General features: G+C 46.8%; 2 protein-coding genes across 4 annotated transcripts; both read right to left on the bottom strand.

Moving 5' to 3' along the window:
• Positions 1-1,764: 1,764 nt before the first annotated feature.
• RBFA (ribosome binding factor A) lies at positions 1,765-11,903 on the bottom strand. Of its 2 annotated transcripts, none has more exons than XM_055705399.1 (7): positions 11,688-11,903; positions 11,035-11,077; positions 10,208-10,384; positions 7,575-7,687; positions 6,381-6,465; positions 4,153-4,226; positions 1,765-2,496 (listed from the first exon to the last, which is right to left on the bottom strand). In XM_055705399.1, exons 1-7 carry the CDS (start codon positions 11,816-11,818, stop codon positions 2,112-2,114), a joined length of 1,008 nt encoding a protein of 335 aa, XP_055561374.1. In that variant the 5' UTR covers positions 11,819-11,903; the 3' UTR covers positions 1,765-2,111. The 2 variants fall into 2 exon arrangements, with proteins under 2 accessions (XP_055561374.1, XP_055561375.1); XM_055705400.1 differs by having other exon boundaries at positions 11,684-11,803.
• A 952-nt stretch (positions 11,904-12,855) lies between these two features.
• LOC102053302 (probable 2-ketogluconate reductase) lies at positions 12,856-18,588 on the bottom strand. Of its 2 annotated transcripts, none has more exons than XM_055705401.1 (6): positions 18,485-18,588; positions 17,447-17,831; positions 15,785-15,956; positions 14,223-14,401; positions 13,577-13,673; positions 12,856-13,217 (listed from the first exon to the last, which is right to left on the bottom strand). In XM_055705401.1, the coding sequence occupies exons 2-6, from the start codon at positions 17,826-17,828 to the stop codon at positions 13,064-13,066; spliced, it is 984 nt and encodes a 327-aa protein (XP_055561376.1). In that variant the 5' UTR covers positions 17,829-17,831; positions 18,485-18,588; the 3' UTR covers positions 12,856-13,063. The 2 variants fall into 2 exon arrangements, with proteins under 2 accessions (XP_055561376.1, XP_055561377.1); XM_055705402.1 differs by lacking the exon at positions 18,485-18,588 and adding an exon at positions 18,278-18,457.
• Positions 18,589-20,987: the final 2,399 nt, after the last annotated feature.

The following is a 20,987-nucleotide window of genomic DNA, read 5'->3' as shown; positions in this document are numbered from 1 at the left end:
CTCCCCCCACCACTCTGGGCCATCCTCCAGATACCCCTGGGCTGCTGCTTCCCTCCAGTCTGTCCCGCCTAGTCACTTTTTCAGACTTCCATCTCTCCTAAATCCGGTTGCTTTTGCTTCGTTTTCCTCACGGTCAGGTTGAGATAGGGCTGTCCCACCGCTGCGCACCCCAGCCAGAGCCCGGTTTCTCTGCCATCAGCTGCTGCAAGCAGTGAAGGTGAACTGCCCTCATGTGCTTAATGGGGGGTAAAGGTATTGGGGCTGACGGCGAGAATGGGTTTGGTTGTTTTCAGATGAAATCTAACCCCTGAAGTGCAAGCCCAGTCTATAGCTGCCCCAACTGAACCAGAGGCAGAGGTAATAACCTTTGTTCTCTGTTCTTTCAAGAACCAAACATGGAGTAGTTCGGGTGTCGAGGGTTTTTTCCTCCTTTTAACCTTTGAGTCAGGACTGTCGACATTTTATACAGCAGAAACTAAAGGTGCAGACATTAGTATTCTGTGGATTCACTTAGCAAGTACAAATTAACAGGTTCCTGTCATTCATTCAAAAAGTAAAAGAGCTTTGTTGCCAAGTTGCAGCAAGTTCATGGCTGGCTGTGACAGTGATACTGCACGGAAACAGCTTCTGACGTGGTAAATACCTTCACTCACAGGAAAACAAACTAAAGCATCTACTTCAAAGTGTGTCCATCCCGTGGAATTCAGGAAGAACTCATGGAAAGCCTGAACAGGCACGCTGAAATTTGTGGGATTATTCACCTACCTCAAGCTGGGCAAGTACCAACATGAGCTATAGCTTCAACACGTATCCTGGTAAAAGTGATGCGTACGTTTATAAGGTCCTGACCCTTAGTCAATACAAGCTCTATACAGTTTACAGGAATCACCTATGGACATTCATAGCCCATATCCTCTCCATATTCTTACAGGCAATCAAAATCTTCAAATATGCGTCAATGGTTATTTCAGTGCTTGCTTTGCTGACCTGAACTCTCTTCAACCTAAAAATTCTATAGACTGGTTTTTATATTCTGGAGCTTATACTTGCTCTCTTTTACATCTTTTTGATAATCTAGAGCAACATACTGTAGGTACAACCTCCCCTGCATAGTCTCTCTTTACTTTCCTATTAATTAATGGAATGAAATGTTCCTTATTTCTGGTAGGATTCCTGGTTTACTACCTTGTTAGTTATAACTTGTTTGGAAGCTTCAGCCCTTCTGACTTTAAACACCCATGCTATTGTTTACTTGCTTTGAGCCAGAAAGCTTTATTTTCACTTTTTCTGTGATTTCCCCATCCATTTCCAAATCTCAAACAGTTCCTGGGGCATTCTTCTCTGCTGCTTTTTCTCTGCCTTTAAGTTTTAATATATTTTTTCAGTCATGGTCAATGCTTTGGCCAATTTCACCCAACAGATGAGCAGTTCTCCATTCTTTTCTGGCTGAAGTTCCCCTTGCACAACTGTACATTCCTGAACAGTAAAATAAATACTCTTTTTATTTCAGGGTTGTAACTCTTATTGGCCATAATTTCAATGAGTTTCACTGTCTTGTGGAAAGAGTTCCCCCATTACACGAGGTCCTCTAGAGAATACCCTGTCCTGATCTTTGTGCACCGAAGGCTGCCCTTTGAACACCACCGTCATAATTTGCTTCCCTCTTCCTTCCTACCTTCAAAAAACAGACAACATCACTTTGTGATTGTTTGAGTGATCTGGATAAAAATAAACAAAAAAAAAGAAAGAAAAAAACCCCTGACATTTTATTTCAGCACAGAAACCATAGTTTTATTAGAAATAATCATCAGAACTGCAGGAAGTTTTAACTCAGTGCTGCACTACGTCATGTTGTTACTACAAAACTGCTGCTCTCTGGTTGAAAGTCCCACAACTGCAGCAGCTTGAAAGCTGCTTAACAGGATGTCACAAATAGCATTTTTGTTTTTCTTACATCCCTTGTGCTAGCAAACCTCCCCATGTGTGGCAAACCTGCTAGTTTGAAAGAGGAAGTGGTGAACAGGCTGTTCAAAACTAATCCTTCAGTATCTACAACAGTCTGTTTTTTTGCTGTTGGCAGCCTTCACTTTAAAGGGACTGGCTTTCTCGCTTCACTGCAGTTTATCAGCAGGCTGACTTACAGTTTTGCCGCCATCTGCCTCCAATTCATTTGCCTCTTCCTGTAATTCACCCTCCAGTTCATAGTCTGAGACCAACTCGGTGTTATCATCCCAGTAATCAGCTTCATATCTGTCCAGTAAGTACTTCTGTGGTGTAATGTCATCATCAGGAGGATTCCTTGGTTTTTTCTTTTTCTTCTGAATCTTAGAAAGCTGCTGGTCCTGCTCTTCTGTCCAGGCAATGCCTTCCACATGTCTTGCCGCTTTCAGTCTTTTGTAGTCCATTATCTGCTTATTCAGCAGTTCATGATCAATACCAAAAAGATTAGACCGCACAGGTGAATCTGAAGATTGGGTTGCTGAAGAGAAGGCTTTACTGTGGAAAAGAAAACAATGTTGTGGGGTTTTTTTTGCCCTGTGTATATTTTAAAGGGCAATGCTAACTGTGACAATTGAGTAACACAGAAATAAACTGCAGGTTTCAGTTTGCCTTTATTAATGCACTGTGTCAAGCACTGTGCTCCCTGCATTAAGAAGGAAGAGATGCCACCAGGCTATGTGTCCAGGGACAGGCTGTGTCAACAGATTTAATGGGAGGAAGCCAATAAAGCAACTGCATTACAGAGGAAACTGCTTGTTTCTGGGAAAAGGTGTGCATAGGCGACAGGGTGAGCATTTGACCTGGGAGCCCCAAGGAAGTTTAGACTTCTCCCAGCTCTTCCAAGAAGTGAGAAGCAACAACCCGTGCCCAAAACACAGGCAGACATATGAATGACAGCACATGGCACCTTCAGCTGGACTTGGGTGTTTCAACAAGACAAAGAGTGTTAGGTGCCCTGTGGGAAAGTCTGTCACAACAATGATTTCCCCCAGGAAGCTCCTTCTGAATTGCACTTGGGGAACTGTCCTGTGAGATGTTAAGGCACAAACAGCATTTCTACCAACAGACTGCAGCACACAAGTGCAAGGCTGTTGGCTTTGAGAGCATCCTGTCCACAGAATCATTATTCCAATAGATTGTTCAGCCCTCCATACCAAAATTCCTTACAGAAGAATGCTAAATTAACTTACTTTAAGTTAAAGAGATTTGTCACTGAACTTGTAACTCATGCATAACAAACCAAACTTATACCAAAAAAAAGTCGCGAAGCAGAGGAGTACTGGTAAATGTAGAGCTTCTATTCTTGTGAGAAAACTACCAGCAAGAAACAAATACTACTCCTGCAAAGCATTTTTAAAAAATTTAATTATAACATGTTAAGTCTTGAATTCTTAGAAATTCTAAAAATATTTCCCTCATAAATGTAAAGATACTAATACCAGAACAAGTACTGGGTCTGCAAGTAACAAGTCCAACAACTACATCGCTCTGAGTACGGACATCAAACACTGCTGATTTCTAAGACTGTGATCTGGTACCACCTCATGGGCCAGCTGCCTCTGAAAGCACGTGTGCTGTGCTTACATGGGACAGCTCAGTCATTCTCCACAACTTAACAGAGGTCCACTTCACATATAAAAAATACTTCCCCTTTCCATATTTGCAAACCTGTGGTCTGCAGCAAGGTACCTGTGCACAAGAACAACAAAACAGCCTATGAAAATGTGACTGCACTAAAATATTAAAGTAAACCAGAGCATACATAATAAGAAATATTTTCCCTTAATTTTAATAAATGGGTGTAACTTTGGTAAAGAAAGCTTAAGCGACAAAATAAAATGCCATCCTCTACATTTAATTTCTGGGATTACATGTTAGTTTTGTCCTAAACTATTCTGTAGCCTACTCTGTTAATAAAAGAGCACAAATGATCTCTTTAAAAAGCTGAGATGCCTTTTCTGTAAGGTCTTTCAAAAAGTCTTTCTCTTCTACTTTCTGCTTCTTCCTAACACCATTTGCTGAACTCTGAGGTAACAACAGTGTGCACATCTAATTAAAATATACTTTCTGCCATGTCAAATAATACCCAATTTAAGTTGGCCAACAGAGATGAAAATGGACACTTGTACAATCTGGATTCAAAAAACCCACCTAGAATAATTTTGAGATAATGTTTCTTCTTCTTCTGGAGGTCCAAAATCAGCAATTGACAGTAATTCTTCAACCTATAAGCACATGAAGACAATGCACATTAAAGGTCTTGTATGAAATTTACTTTGTTCACACCTACATGAAACACACAAGTATCTAACAGCAAATATTTTATTTTCTAAGTGTTTGGAATATTTAGCAAAACCATTCCAAAATAGTCCCCTCCTCCATTTACAAGGAACTGCTTCTACCTTTTGCCTGGGAAGTGTATCAAACAGCATAACCGATGCAGGGATTCCTAAAGTTTTTTGGCCTTATGAACATCCTTAACAATTGGCTAGGGATTGTGTGACATACATGATTTTTATTTGGTCTTACTTCAGTCATGCAAATCCTTTTTAATAACATCCTCACAGTAGCATTTTTTTCATGTCTTCCCCCTTTCTGCGAGTTTGCAATTCAATTACATATAAATACTGGATTCCCAACTCCCTTTTAACATGGTACCTAATCAGTAAATGCTATGAATCTAGTCTATTCAGTGCTTACAGACAGTGCCCAATTGTAAAAATTTTATCTCATTTGAAATTTTTATTCCTACTTTTCTTTACAGTGTTTCCCTTCTAATTCAATCTTATTCTAAGAGCTGAATTGGATGGTTCTTCCCTGTCTTCCAATACTTAAAAATCAGCTTCAGCTACATTATTTCAAGGCCTGTTACTCAAACCTGTGGACTACATCAACCCAATGATCTGCAAAGTGTCAAAAGACAATCCATCTAAGTGCTTCCCAGTGCCACACACTGACAGAAGCTATACAAGGAAGGTTTTTACTTGTCTTCTGTGGTTAACTTTCTTGGTGCCTATGCACTGAACTTGAATGTAAGGTAGTCCAGGGGTTTTCTTCTTCAAGAAGAGTAAGTCTGAGAAACAGTGACTAAGGGAACAGTAACAGACCTGAAAGGCAGGACCTGCAGGAGTAGATTCTTGTAGCTCCATCTAGGTACGTTAATTACAGAGTAATGGTAATGACAAAGTGCTTCCATAATCACTCGTTACTTGCTGCATAAAATTTCTTGCATTGACTAGCAGGAGCATAATAATAAATATAAATAGCTTTCAGAAGTGTTTAATTGACTTCTATTCTTGTGCTTTTTGTTGATGCTAATGCAGGTGAAAAACATTTGCACTGTGCATCAGTATAGTGGCCTGAAACTCGGAATGGTTCTGACCACAGAAAGGTCAAGCAGTTCACTGCGTTTCTAGAGAGTCTGAAGTTCTCGTTACCCTTTCCAGCTCTGCGAACACCCACTGCGTGAGCCCATAAGCCACTAACAGTAACTGGTTGTAATAGTAACACATCTCAGAGTAAGGCACTTCAGGGCATAGGCGTGTGAACATGCTCTTTTCAATTAACATTCTTTCCACTCACATCAACACCTTGAGGAGACTTTTTTCATGAAATTCTACTCACTGAAGTCATCTTTCTCTTGTGGAAACCTCACTATTTAAGAGGCCTCACTTCACAGTCCTAATGACAGCAAATTCCTAGAAAACACTGTTATTCTAGCAATATTTTAACTAGTTAAAACTATCAACACCTTCACAGAAAATGTGAAGTAGCAAAGATAATTTTAAAAGTGAAAAAAGAAGTAGTATCAGTGAGCTTACGTCCTCTGCAAAGATCTGCACTTCCCTAGAAACTTTTTAACTATTCACAGATGGAAAAAGGTTGGGAAAAAAAAATTTAAAATCACCAATTGGATTAAATGGAATTTTAAAGACATGTAACACTAACAAGGTGGAAGACCCCTCCTCAGACCTCACCTCACATATACCACGCAACAGACAACTGCCTACCCTATATTATTCTTTAAAATTATAAATTCATTTTTTAGGATTTCTTTATTGGCCTAATGATCTGGCCAACAAACTTCTCTCTAAACTTCACTTTGGAAATTTTGATAGTAACATCAAAAAAAAGTTCATGAGACAATAGCTACAAGGACTCTTTTACACTGTACATAAGCCTCAGCCTTACTCAAGATTCTTTGCTAAAATGCTTTGGAACATGAAGAGGAAAGGGTATAGGCAAAGACTAATTTTTAATATAGATTGGTAAAGCAATTGAATGATCATCTCTCTCCACATTCCTAAGCATTATGGTACCCTAAGTTACCGTGTTTGCAAATGATTGTATTTGTACATTGAGTCAAAGATTACAATTACCTCTTTTACAGCTGCAGCTTCTTTGTCTTTTACAAACACTATTGGGGGTACATTTCCTAGAATCTGCCGACTCATCAGAAGATACCTGGCAAAAATACAGCATTCACCAGTATAAGTAACAGTACAGTACCTCCAGGACAGATAAAATATGTTAAATTAATTCCAGCAGTACTGCAAATTTAAGGATATGGTTTGCAAAACTTACAGTATCCATTCACAAACCCCAACTCTGAACGTGTAGCATACAAAAACTACTAGCTGCAGATCCCACTGAGTACTGACGAGAACAGATTTGCCTCCTATACGCACAGGCTGGCGTGGGTCCTTCCCCACTTCATTTGGCTTCCTTATCTCCACCGCAGGGGTGGGCAGTGGGGGACAGAGCCCTCACAGCAGGGCAAGACAACTAGCCCTACATGCTAGCTGCAGGAAAGACTGACAGCGCTCTCCGCGTCTTCTTCCCAGCCAGCAACATTCCTTCTCAAAGAGTGGACGCTGTTGGGAGGAGAAGAGAGCCCAGTGCTGGAGCAGAAGTTACACAGCCTAGGGAAACGGGAAAACAAAATGGCTCTACGGGTATGCTTCAATGCCGCTCTCCCCATGGGGTGAATTCCTGATCCTCCAACAGATTGGCTGGATAGGAGCAGGTAAGCCAAGGAAAAAGGGAGAGAAAAATCTCTGATATCCCTCTGTCAAAAATGCATAAAAGCATCACAATACACGGTAGCATCCCAACATTTATTTTTTGATATCAGTATTCTGAAGAATTTCTGTAATATCACTCATCCCTTCCGGAGGGATCCAAATTGTCCCTAGCAATCAGAATTGCCCAGTGAATCTGTAAGGAAATACTTGTAATTGCCTGTCCTCCTGTGCAGCATCATGTTCTGGCCTACTGTCATACACAGTATGCCCAGCCCCCCATCACTAGTACAATGAAGTGAAACCTCACCCTGACACCTCTTTCTTCTGCTCAGCCCAGTTCAAGCCTAGGAAAGCACAGAAGCCAAATAAGCCTGCTGTGCTCCAGCAGAACACACAGCTGGTCTGACACAGCCATCCCTCCCTGTGAGGCTCATCGCAGGAGATGCTCCAAACATCTAAAAACCTAAAGCATCCTAACTGGTCAGATATAGATTGTTAGAAATACTTAAGAATTCTGAAGTGGTCTAACTGTTTATCCCATAGCAGTACCGTATACGCGGAGCACTTTTCTGCAGTATCCTTCCAACATAACTATCTTTCTCCATAGTAGCAGCAGGATTCCAGTACACGCGACATGCTGAGAAGTTTGATGACAGGGACACCTGCAAAAAGACCAATGTTTCTTTAGAATTATGTATCTACACATACTTCATATGTAACAAAGTCTCTAGTTCATGAATAAGCATACAGTGACCCAGATTGGATACGTAAATTCTTAGGAGAATCTCTTCTTCCATCTCTGCTCTTAAGAACCGTAATTACATCCTGCCTTCACAGAGCCAGAGCTTAACACCAAGTAAGATTTGCGTTCAGTACCTGAAAGGACTTTTTAATTAGACAAGTTGCTGCCTAATCTCTTCTTCAACTGAAACTAAATGGAGGAGAAGTCTGCCAACACCTGTATGTTGTTGACAGCACTACATTTAGTCAACACAACAGTGCTACCATCGCAAATAGTCCAGAAAAACAATTTATGGCATGCTGGTTTGGAATACAGTTGAAAGTGTTAAGTTTCTGCAAAAGAAAGACCTGTGATGCTGCCCAGCTTGTTGTCACCCAGAGTTTGGTTTTGATATTGACAGAAAAAAGGATGTCCTGCATGCCACTGTAATGTAAGAGTCTCTCCAGTCCTAAAGCCTGCTGGGAACCTCCAGTGCCTGAAGCTCTAGCTCACTCACAGACAGCATTCATAGCGGTCATGCATGCAATTGGAAACACATGGAGTGCAGGGGCCAAAGCACACATGAGAGAGACTAACAATCTCCCTGAACAATAAACTTCTGAAATACAAATGGGATTCTGAAAGATTTCTATAACTGTCACTCATTGCATCTAGCAGCATCTTACAGAAGAGGTTCTCGCTAGGAAAGTACACTCAGCAAGGTTCTAATAACCCATCTGGCTCAACCGAAGGGAGAAAGCGTAAACTACCCATTCGAAAGCACAGTTCAGAGGTCATCTAGTCCAGAAACCAATTCAAATAGATAGGTGTCTACATACATCAGCAGGAAAAGACAACGCCAGAGTACTTCCAGAAGTGAAATCACTCTATCACAGTCTGCTGTTGACATTGCTACTCTTTCCTAAGGCAGAATGGACTGTCCCTGAAAACCAAGGCAGATGCTAATTTTTTCCACCAAGTAACTCCTCCCTCAGGAGGAGGACTCTTACAAACTCTTACAAAACCCACTGTGATCATTAACTGCCGTTTCTGCTGCAGGATCAACCCTCCCCATCTCCCACACCAAGTTTAACGTAAGCACATAACCCTATCTAACCCAAGCCATTTCTGCATCATCACACGAGTAATGCTATCTAGTGGATAAAATTTTGATGTACCAGGCCTGAAGCATGATTCTTATTTGTATTACTATTATGTAACTGTAACTATTGATATGGAAAAAACCAAATTCTGACAGATTGCAGAAAGCCTACTGAAGATTTCTTTTGATAACAGAAGTAACAATACCAGACCAGAAACGGCTCAAGAGCAAATCAGAACTGAGTCTCAGCCATGTCCCAGTGCAGCAACAACACTTAAGCACTAAGCAGTTGTGATAAAATCTGTGCTATATCTGGAAGAAGGTTGTTTCTATTCCCTCTCTCATGTTGTACCTTGTTTCATTAACAGCCACCCCTCCTAGAAATGCTGCAGCTTGCCTGCACCAGCTAGTACTTTTATGCAGACAGGCCATCTGAGTCAAGACAAGCAATCCTCAAAACCCTAGAGAGAGAGAAATACTGTACAAAGGATACTGCACATATAGAGCCAAAAGATTCATCTTGCCCATGCAATTTTCATTACTTGTCTGATGACAGAATTCAGCTGCCAAAAAAATGTATTTCAATCAGAAATGACAAACCCTTTGTCATAGATGCAGCTACGAGGTGCAATTTTTATCCCATGCCTCTAACAAAGCTAAGCCCATCCAGCTTTTAAGCCAACACTGGTATCACTTAATCTTAACAAAACAGTAAATATATAAGAAAAAAACTACAGACAACAAACAAGAACTTGGAGACCGACCTCCTGAATCAGAACTTTAACATCCCTTTCAAACCCATGAATTACGACAACACTAGCTACAATTAAGTACAAATTCCAATTCTTTCTGGAACCTTGCTTGCCAACACCATTCTCTAGGGCTTGCCTTTTATTTTTAATTAATCTCCCCACTTAAGTCTTCTGCCTGTGTAATGATGCTGGTGAGGGACACGAAGAGGTATCGACTCTCACAAAGCTGCACAAAGAAAAGACCCTTGAAAAGATACACTTATGTTGGTAAAAACAGGTTGCTCCTCCTGAAAGAGCAAGGCAAACAGTACATGTCTGAGTAACAGAAAAAAAGTCATACCAGGGGAATCACAATTTAGTTGGCCTAAGTTGCATTTGCATTATAGTGGCAAAGGTCTACTAAGCCAGGTACAATAGTGGCAAAGTTCTCCTAGTAGGTGAGGTGAATCCAGAGGCTCATCTTGCTGTGCTCTGCCACATCACAAACAATGCAGTAAAACTCCTTCTGCACGCATCACACCACCCGGGGGAGCTCCTTTGGGGCACCACACCGACCTCAAGGCATCAGCAAAAGCGGCTCAACACAAGCTGTAGCTTTGGCACTTGCCTTGCAGATTTCCAGCTTGAGATCATAAAGTTCCTGATTAACTTCGGGGGTAGTCATCATCTCTGCCACAGCTTTATGAATAAGACTATTCAAGACTCTGCAGCGTATGTTATCTTCTTTCCTAGTTTTTATCTGGTTGTCTTTCGTTAGAGAGGCTAACTGGGTTGGTTTATACATCTTTAAAAAAACAAAACAAAACACATTAATTAGCAGTTACAAACTTGTACTAGACAATTATATACAGTTCTGTGCACACTACTAAGTATGCTCTCACAATGCCATTACTGCAGCTGTGGTGGCTTTATATAGGTTCAATATATCAGGTGTTTCAACACAGAATATTTCTGTTCACAGTATCTTTGACCTTCATGTATTACAGTCAAGGTTTCTTAGTTTCTTTATTATCTTGTAGAAAGTAGAAAGTTGTACAGCTCAACAACTCTATTTTCTAAGATACAGCATGTATGAACTGAAATGTATTGCTTGTTTGGAAAACAAACCTAAAAACTTGTTTTCTGTAAAAGTGACTCTAAGCTGGTATAGAAAAGGTTTAATCTGGATCAGTTCTCTGCTATGGGCTCAGAAGTGTGCAAGAGCTCATTGGTGCTGGCACAGATGAAAGACCAACACAGAAGAGGAAACAGCCACCGGGAGCTGAACGGCTCCTCTCAGCAGCAATCCCGGCATGCGGAGCCCTACCCTAGTGCTCATCCACAACATTCCGCTATTGCTCCATCACAAAATGCTTTTCCCAAAGGAAGTCAAGACGGCAGAAGCTTGTTCCTCGGGGCACAGACAAACACAGCACCTTGAAAGCCTGCACTTACCATTTTCGATCCCAGGGTAGGGCTATCATACCATAACTTCTTCCTTTTGGGAAAAGGAAAGGGAATCGGCTTTAGCTTTCAGCAGCTCAAGAGAACCAGCACGCTCCCCCTGCAAGGAAACGCTACCGCCTGAAGGTGCATGGCGTCCCCCAGGCTCTCCAGGCCCGGGCAGCCCCCCTGCGGGGGCTACAGAGGGCAGCGCCCCCCGCCCGCGGCCGGAGCTGCCCCGGGCTTGCACACAGCCCCGCGGGGAGGCCGGGGTGACCGGGCACAGCCCCGCGGCGCCGCTACCTGAGCCCGGGGCACCGCCGCTGCTGCGCCGAGGGGGACCGGGCTCTGCCTACGGGCGGGGGGCTCTGCCCCTCGGGCGGGGGGCTCTGCCCCGTGCACCGAGAACACGGGAGCGCCCCACAGCCCCTCACACAGCCCGCACCCCCGCAACCACCCCGGCAGGGCCCGGCGCGGCGGTGCGGGCAGGCCGAGCGCGCAGCCCCATCGCCAGGCCGCAGGCGGGAGGGGGGCGGCCCGGTCTGGCCCCACCGGCGGAGGCCGCCCAGGCCCGGCAGCCCCGGCCCGCCCCAGCCTCAACCCCACGGCGAGGCCCAGCCCGGCGGGAGGGCCTACCGCCCGCCATCCCCGCGCCGCGCACCCACTTGTTTTTCCGCAGCATTTTCCTCAGCAGGTTCCTGGAGCCGCGCAGGGCGGCGGAGCCGTGCAGCGCCCGGCACCACCGCAGCACCGCGGCCTCCCGCGCCGCGCCCGCCGCCGCCCGGCCGCCCCACATGCTGCTGGAGCCCCCGGTGCGGCCTGCCCGGCCCGGCCCGGGCGGCGGTAACAGGGGCGGCTCCGGCGGCAGGAGGGGGCCGGGCCGGCGCTGGGGGCGGCCCCTCCGCACACGCCGCCGCACGCTCTCCCTGCATGACAGACACGGCACAGCCCGAGGGACGCCGTGGCATGCGCGGCTCCTCGCAGCGGGGTTGGCGCTGGGGCCCGGGCCGCCTGGCCGAGCGACCTTGGAAGAGAAAGTAAACCTGGTTTGTGGGAGCCCCGCCGAAGGGCTGTTTCGGTGACGAAAGGATCAAAGGAAAGCAGCTGCGCTAGGGGAAGAGCAGGAGGGGGCAAAGGACAGCTACTGGCTGTGCGACTGACCTGCTGCGGTGCAAACAGCCCAGCACGTCTGAGGATACTGAAAAATAATCGGATCTACAGAGGTAAATAAAAAGAAAAATATCTTAATGAAACATGACGTGAATCTGTAAGAGATGGCTCAGACCCACCCAACTGGCTGTAGAACCAGTGATTCCCTAGACAAGGAAAATGCAGCAAAGCTCTTTTCTCAGACTTCAGCAAAGCCTGCCGGTGGGTCAGGTGGGAAAAGGCAAGGCCCAGGACAAGGGCAGGCAGGTGAATGAAAAGCTCAATAAATGGAATATGACAACAGCCTGCATGCTGAAAGCAGTGGTGGCAAACCAGAGACGGTGCGCTGGTGGCATTCCCCAGGCACTAGTGACCGTTTTATTTAGTATCTTCATGAGTGGTCTTAGCAGAGTAAGCAGATCACTGATACGCTTCTGTGGCCCTGTTAAAGTCTGTCTGACCACAAGCACGCAGAAGTATCACGCAGAAGAGGGAGTCAGAAACAGGACATGGCTAAACGCAAAAGGAACGGCTACGCGGCACTGCTGGGGATCAGCCACAGCCGGCCCGACACACCGCACTTTGCTGCACCACACAGCGCAGCGCTGGCCTTCGGCTTGGTGTGACCTCAACAGGCAATTTTAAGAGGGTATGAGCAAAATAAATTACACCAAGGCAAGCCTCTGGACTCCTGAGTTTTTCATTGACATTCATGGCAAAATACTGCGGTTTTCCACACCGAATCACTTTTGGTTATTTAAGTAAACCAAACCCATGTGTTACACATTTTATCTGTATAACACACATAGGAGAATTACATTAAGACTGCTCAAATTACCAGTTCATCACACTAGGATAAACGCTAATGACATTAACATCAAATGCAGGCCATTTATTGTAACACTTCGTTGGGGACAGGAAGACCCGCAAGACTTGCTTCTATGCTTTCGGTCATGTTCTCCATCATACGGCGGCGTGTCTTTTTGGTGGCACTTCCAATGTGAGGAGTTATTATAACATTCTTCAGCTTTAACAAAGGGTGATCCCTGGGAAAGGAAAAGAAACACCAAGCTAAGTCACTGCCAGAGCATTCATCTGTTATTTCATCATCTGAAGGGAGCCAGGGAAATAATAATTAAAAATAGAAACTAATTGCATGACCCAAGCATACTCGGAGGAGTTCAGACTGCTGCCTCGCTTGTGCGTTTTTTATGCAACAAATCCTCCAAGTGAGTCAGGGTGAATTTTGTTTGGCTAGGGCGGAAGGACGGGGGACATTGTTTCAGCAGGACTAGTGCACATACATCATGGACACCTACTAAACAAAATCATGTCACTTCTCACAGGCTGGCAAACTCGTTTGAACCATGCACACAGACTCCTTTAACTGAGATACACGTCCTACCTTGGCAAAGGTTCAGGATATGTCACGTCCAGAGCAGCTGCCTTAATAACTCTGTTTTGAAGGGCTTCCACCAAAGCGTCCTGATCCACGACCAGACCTGGGTTACAGTAAGAAGGATAATCTTATTTTCGTATTCTGTTCTGCTTGCTCCCTATCCTTTTGCGCACAGTGGTCAGGCAAACGACAGGGCTAGTGATGCTCACAAGGCAGAAGTGGTAGCAGAGGGAGTGTGGTGAAGCAGGAGGAGGAAGCTTGGGTATGTGCATCAGAGTTGGACAGTCAGGAATTTTAAATACAGTACACAGTACCATAAAACAAAGTACAGTGCCAGACCAGAGTGGGCTGTGCCACACTGACATATGTTAGCAGCAACACCGCGGTAAATAAATAAAAAGCTTGAGTAAGAGATTATACAAATATATACAGGCTTCTAGTGCTCCAAGCTCACTAACATTTTAGAGACCCACTCACTCACAATTATAGAACTGCTTCAATGTTTTGCTGAGATATGACCACAGATATCTAAATAATCCAGTAATCAGAGAATTTACTGGAAATTTCAGTGACAGACGCTATATTAGGGTTGAGTTTTCCGAGGACTTTTTACACCAGCAAACCATAATGCAGTTTTGTTTCTGGACCCTACCTCTGCTGATATTAATGAGAGTAGCTGTGGGTTTCATCAGCTCCAGCTCCCTCTTCCCAATCAATTTGCGTGTCTGTGGAGTCAGGTTCACAGACAGCAACACAAAATCTGACTGCCGGAGCAAATCATCTATCTTCTTACAGTAAATAGCTCCAACAGCACTTTCTTCTTCCTTGTTTCTGAGGGGAAAAAACCCAAAATTAAAGGCCAGTAGTAAGCAAAAAGAAAAAGTTCAAATCACCATTAAAGAAAAGGTTTCTGGATAGTTTTCTTCACTCTGTAGTGCAAAACAGTTAGCCAGTTATCTGACTGAAACTCATTAAATAAAAATGTCAAGCTGTTAATTCCCACAACACTAAGTGCACTATACACAAAGGGGTAGTGCCGTACCTGCAGGGATGGAAAGTAAGAAACTAGTATCGTGTAAATGCACTGAATAAATCATAAAATAAATGCATGTGTCACACCTTCTGATGGTAATGGAGATTTTTTTCCAATCCAAAAGCAAGACTGATGTTTGACATTAATTCCCTACTCTGTGAAAAGTAACTCATCCGAAAATTACCAAGGAAACCCCCAAGACAGGGTAGGGGTTAAATCTTCAGACCTTTGTGCCAGCAGCAGCCTGCTTGCTGTGTGCATCAGTGCTGGTTCGCTGAAGCCATGCACTGCAGGACCTGCTGATGCGTTCAGTCTCTTGTCAGGACAGGGTCTGGGCACGTACTGCCCAGCTCCCATCAGATTCCTGCAAAAGGAGAGGATGGGACAGGCCTGATGGGAGGGAGTCACGGCGTGTGTGAAGGGCACATGAACCCCATCTAGAAGACAGCAAGCAGGCTGGCAAACCTGGCTCTTCATTGCCAGCTGGCTCTGAAAGGGTGAGCTGTCTCTGCCTGCATTCCTGCCCCATGTAAGTCATGGGAGTTATGTCCTCCCAGACCACTTCTCCTTTCCTCAGCCTATTGCAGTGTCACCAACATTTCAGGGAGGCCCAGGGAGTCCTGACTCACAGGTGGACTGGTGAGATATGTCTCTCCAATTCCCTCCTCACTTTGTTTCTGCATACATTGGGAAATAACAACCATCTTGAAGCAAGTGTATGTACTTTGCCACTTAAAGAGCCAATGATAAGGCAGTGACTTACTGTCATGGCCCACAGGGCACCACCAGCCCTGGCTGTCCCTGTCGGGCTCCCCAGGGCTCCCCCACATCCCAGGACGCCACGGCAGCTCCCTTGGGGCTGTCAGCCCCTGCCCTGGTAATGCCGCAGCAGGGCTAGTCCCCAGCACCCCTCAGACCCAGTCTGGCCTTTGCCCTGCCTTCTCACCACGAGCTGGCCTGATGATTTGGACTTTTGGGTGAGCCTGGTCATAGTCTGTGGCCCTTGCTTCTTCCCAGCACAGTACTTAATAACTGTATTTAAAAACGACTGTTAGTGCAGAGAGCACATCATCCTGTCGTAACACAGAGAGAACAGGAGATCAGATCGACAGTGAAAGGTACAACTAACACTTAAAAGCAGTGACAAAACACAATTTCCATAGAGCTGTAACCAGCTTTACCTCTGATTCCTGTTGTGGTACAAAATCTTCATTTCAAAGGCTTTGGCTCTCTCAGCCACTTTGTAGCCAATGGTGCCCATTCCCACGATCCCCAAGCTCGCCCCAGAAACCTCAGCCCCCAGCCAGTCAGCGGGGAAATACTCCGTGTCAGGGGAAACCGCGAGCTGGTAGCCTTGGAGGAGGGAAGAGAAGGAAAAATCTTGCGTAAAGGATGCCCCAACATCTGGTTACTTTTTCCCCAGTTTTCATAGTAAGACAAGGCAGAAGCACGGGAGCAGTCACATAATATTGTTGTGCTTTTGGACAAGAAGTGAATAATGCTGCACTGTCGGTATGACATCTGACATTGATTTCTTGCTTAAGATAGAAACCTACCCAGCCCCTCTCTGGCAGCCCAGGCAGCCAAGGCCACAGCAGCAGCCCCCTGCGCGGTACATTCCACCCTGCCCATTGTCCCTCTCTGCTGGCAGGACAGATTCTGCGCCGCTGGAACGAACCGCGGCCTTGCAGCTCACCGCGGTTCAGCAGTGGGGCTTATGAAACTGGCGGTGCCAGACTGTCACCCACGTTGTAAACATGGAACGGCACGACTGCTGAATCAGCCGTAGTGTCACCGAGACTTTCAGCAAAGCCAAAATACAATTCCCAGCTATCCTGCAGGTACCTCAAAGTGGGCAGGGAAAAGAAGCACAGAGCATGGTGAACAGGTTTCTGGACAGCTTGCTTGTAATGACTCAGATACATGGCAGCTTGACAAAGGTGTCCTGGTTTCAGGTGGGAGAGTTAATTTTCTTCCTTACAGCTGGTACAACGCTGTGTTTTGGATTTAGTATGACATCGATAACACACGGATATTTTAGCTGTTGCTGCGTAGGGCTTACCCTGGTCAAGGACTTAGCAGTTCCCGTGCTCTGCCAGCAAGGAGGGGCACAAGAAGCCGGGAGGGAGCTGATGCCAACCGGCCAAAGGGATATTCCATACCATGGGGCATCACACTCAGTATATACACCAGGGGGAGTTGGCTGGGGCGGGGGGAGCACTGCTCGGGGGCTGGCTGGGTACCGGTCAGTGAGGGGAGAGCAATTGTATTGTGCACCACTTCATTTTTTTCTTTCAGGTTTTATTCCTCTCACCCTATCTCCTTTTCATTACCCCTCCTCCTCCTCCTCTTACTATTATTATTGTTGTTCTTATGTCAGCCCTCGAGTTTTACATTTTTCCTGATTCTCCTCCCCATCCTACTGGGCGGGGGGAGCAAGCAAGTGGCTGCATGGAACTTAGTTGCTGGCTGGGGTTAAAGCACAACAACAGGTTTCAAGCCTCCTTGAGAATACCTTCTTTTAATCCCCTTTTATTAAAACTTGAAAAGCAAGGCTGCAGTGAATAAGTACAATGAAAAAGTGGCTACAGGCTGAGGGAGAAGAGGCCTGAATTTAAGGCTGTCTAAAGGAGGAGCATGTCTGCCTTGCTGATGTTTGGAAACAGTATTGCGTTGCATGCGAGTTATTGTGACACAACAGACCTGTCTTAACTTCTCCCTCATGGCTGTATTTTGCTGTAACTTTTAAGGTCACTTTTGCATCAGCACGCACTTTCTAACTGCATGTTTCAAAGAAAGAGTCACCTTTCCTATAAAAAGACTAAAATAATTTCAGTTATTACCTTCCACAAGCCGCCTGGAAGATGCCAGCATCAAAGCCATCCCCAAGTCTGCAGTGTCGGTGGAAACGGCAAATGGCGTGTTGGACACTTTCACACTATAGCTGGAGAGGAGGTTCAGGTCCAAGTGATCTATTCCCACGCCAGAGCTTGCAAGTATCTTCAAGTTAGGCAAGCTCTGGAGCAGCTCTTCATTGATAACTGGCTTGTAATACCACATATAAATGGCAGTGATCTTTTTGCTGAGAAATGTCTTGTTTTCAAGATATTCTTTCATGGTGACGAGACAAAAATGTTTCTCCAGAAATTCAACATGGTCTTCATATACTCCATGCTTCCCTCCTATACGGTCGATTAGCACATAAGGCAGTTCCTGACCCTCCATGTCCTGCAAAAGCAATGAGAAAGCAGAAAGACATGTCCTTAAGTGACCCATTATATCTTCTTAAGAAAGAGGAATGAATTGGCTCCATTCCGTGCTGTTTTGCTCCCACACACAGAACTTTTCTCGAGTTCTTCCTGCGTGGTTTGAAGGCGTGTTCCATTTTTACATGATCTTGTCAATAAGACAAGAAAACACTGTTTCTGACATGCCAGCTGTGCTAATGCCGAGGCAAAAGAGCCACCGGATGCTACTCCTGTTCGACAGTCGATATTTAAAGGCCAGCGCCTGGATCACTTAAGAGCGCGGCCGCCCGCCAGCAGGGCATCCTGCACCCCGAGCAGCCCTGCCGAGGCGGCAGCGCTGGGGATGGCGCTGGGGATGGCGCTGGGGACGCCCGGCCCCGCGCACCGCGCTGTCCCCTGCCCGCCGTGAGCTTCGCAGTCGCCCACCAGCTCCCCCGGCACCTCCGTACTCTGCCTCCCGGCCCGGCCCGGGACCCCGCCGCTCCCGGCGAGGAGACCCCCGTGCTCCGCCGCGCCCGGTCCCGCCGGGGCGCGCAGGGTCCCGCCGGGGCGCGTAGGGTCCCCGGGGCGGGCGGGCAGCCGCCACCCGCCGCAGGCTGTCCCGGGGCCCGCGCCGCCGCCCGCAGCGCTCACCCGCGCCGCTCCCGCTGCCGCTGCCGGGGCCGCTCCTGCTCCCGGGGCCGGTCCCAGTGCCGCCGCCGCCGGCGGGAGGCGGAGCGGGGCCGCCCGGCCGTGCCCCCGGGGCGGAGCGGGGCCGCAGGCACCGCCCAGCGGCCCGGCGGGGAGCGGCTTCCAGCCTGGGCCGGGTCACCACGCCGCCGCATCGCCCCCCGGCGCAGCCGCGCACCCCCGGCGAGCGCTGCCCCGCGGGGGTCTGGAGGTCCCCGGAGCCGTTCCCGCGGCCCCGCAGCAGCCCCGCGGTGGCGGCGGGGTCCGGGCGCCGTTCCCCCCGGCAGGAGCTGCGCAGCGGGTGGGCAGCAGCTCCCCGCGGTGTGTGCGCGGACGGTAACGCACGGCAGCAACGCGGCTGCAAAGCCAAACCCGACAGTAACGCGCGGCACCTGCATCGTTGCAAAGCGAAACAATAACATGCAGTAACTGTATAGTTGCAAAGCTGAAACAATAGTGCGTAGCAACTACACACTTGCAGGGCCGAACCAGACAATGACAAGTGGTAACACCGGGGGTGGGTGGGAAGTGGGGGGGAGGTGGCCCCCAAACCCCGCGGGTGCCGGAAGGGAGCAGCCGATGCTCACAGGTAACCACCACGTGTTCTTGGCAAGGTGTCATGCCCTTGCACCGTCACAGCCCCAGGGCCATGGGGACCTTGCCCCCTGGCCCGGCACTGCAGCCTGGGCACCCCGCCACGGCCGCCCCGCCACCCATCCACCCGCTGCTTGTGGGGGATGGTGGCACTTGTGGGGGACGGTGGTACAGCAATGCCTGCGGCAGGCAGCGCCCCGCATGTGGGACGGCCTTTTCCAGCCTCGAGGGTTCCAGAACGCCCTGAGAACCTGCCGGGGCAGCCCGGGGCTGGCTGTGCCTGTCACAGCTGAGAGGTGCGGCGGGACCTGCCGGTGGGGTTACCTGAGCAGCCCCCGGGGGTGACGGAGGCTGCCCGATGATTCCAGCATCCTCTGCCCCACGTGTGCAGAGACCCCCAGCTGGGCAGGTGGGCACGGCGGGTGGGGGGCCGGGGAGGCCGCTGTGGCTCTGCCCACAGCCTATGAGTTTTGCAGCGGGATGGGCTGCAAAGCCACATCTCCTTCAGGCCTGCCAAATGCGTTTCAACATGCTGAACATCAAGGCAGTCAAGTTTAATACCAAATCCTCTATAAAATTACTAATGAAAAGTTAAAGGACAACAAAACATTGCAATAATTACACAAACCCATGGATTGCTCTCGTTATCCTGGCAATGATTTTTTAGTATCATTTGCTTACATGGATTTCAAGTTCAGGCAGTTAAACTTTAAAGCAAAAATTCATTAACTAGCAAGATGGGGTTATAGCATATTAACGACATTCTTAGTTAAGTCTACCTGAATCTTTGGCTTTAAATAAGCCCAACAAATGCTAAAATGCTTACACAATCCCTGTTTCACATCAGCTGCTTTTCAGTTTGCTGATAAGACATAATGGGTGATCTTTTAACCTAGTGCTGGAGTTACCATACCTGAGGTCCCAGGACCACCGCAAAGCCCCTCTCAAAGGCAGAGTCCTTTTAGCAGTGAAGGGTAAAACAAAACAAACCAGCTTTGGAAGGATGACATGGTAGTTTTTCCCTTTGTATATCAAATCACCAAATTCAAATGAACAAAATGAAGGAACAATTAGTCAGAGGAGATGAAAAAAAAAAGTAGTCAAAGAATATTACTCTTTTTAAAGCAAAAATCCAGGGCATACTTATCAAATGTCAAGAAAATGGATGTGTTTGGTGGTCAGATAGCGTCAAAGTTTTTTGTGTAACTTGAGCATCTAATTTCCACATTTGGTTCAGGAGCTGGTGTATCTCAGTAGGAGATATATCTGTACAGCAGTATACGTGGCAGGAGAGGGCAGGGAGCCACTTATATTTTGAGTGATTGAAGAGCTGTTCAAAACACTAGGACACAGAATGGAGCAGAGTGTGGGCAGCAACCAAACAACAGTTACCGTAACTGAAGTCTGATCAAGGTAAAACAAGATGGGGGTGTTGCACCGGTGCACTATCATGCTCTACGTAGGTTTAATATTTAGAGTACCTTACAGACCTCCATGCAGCGCATGGAGCTGAATTACACAGTCTTGCAGTGCGCTGTTAGGTTTCTGTTATGGAAAGGAATCTACTACACCAGCATTGCAACAAAGCTGAAATTAATAATGTCTGTGGATATGGGAAGTATTGTACTGTCTGCGAGCTTCACTGCCGTTATTAAATATTGCCATTGGCGACCATGTAACACGTCAGGTCAAACTGACGCTTGCCGTCTCAATAAGGTGCTCGCATAATAATTGTTTCTTAGGATTAGGGTGTTTTAAGTATTAGCTTAAAAGACTTCTGTATGATGTAATGTATGCATTTCCCAGGTGGTATGTATAGACTAGCTTAAGCATGAAACTGGGTAAGGACATACATTTCCCATCTCTATGTTAT

The sequence above is a fragment of the Falco cherrug genome, chromosome 3, assembly GCF_023634085.1.
Source record: "Falco cherrug isolate bFalChe1 chromosome 3, bFalChe1.pri, whole genome shotgun sequence".
Lineage (NCBI taxonomy): Eukaryota > Metazoa > Chordata > Aves > Falconiformes > Falconidae > Falco > Falco cherrug.
Note: the sequence above shows the minus strand (reverse complement) of the source record. Positions and strands in the feature narration are given on the sequence as shown.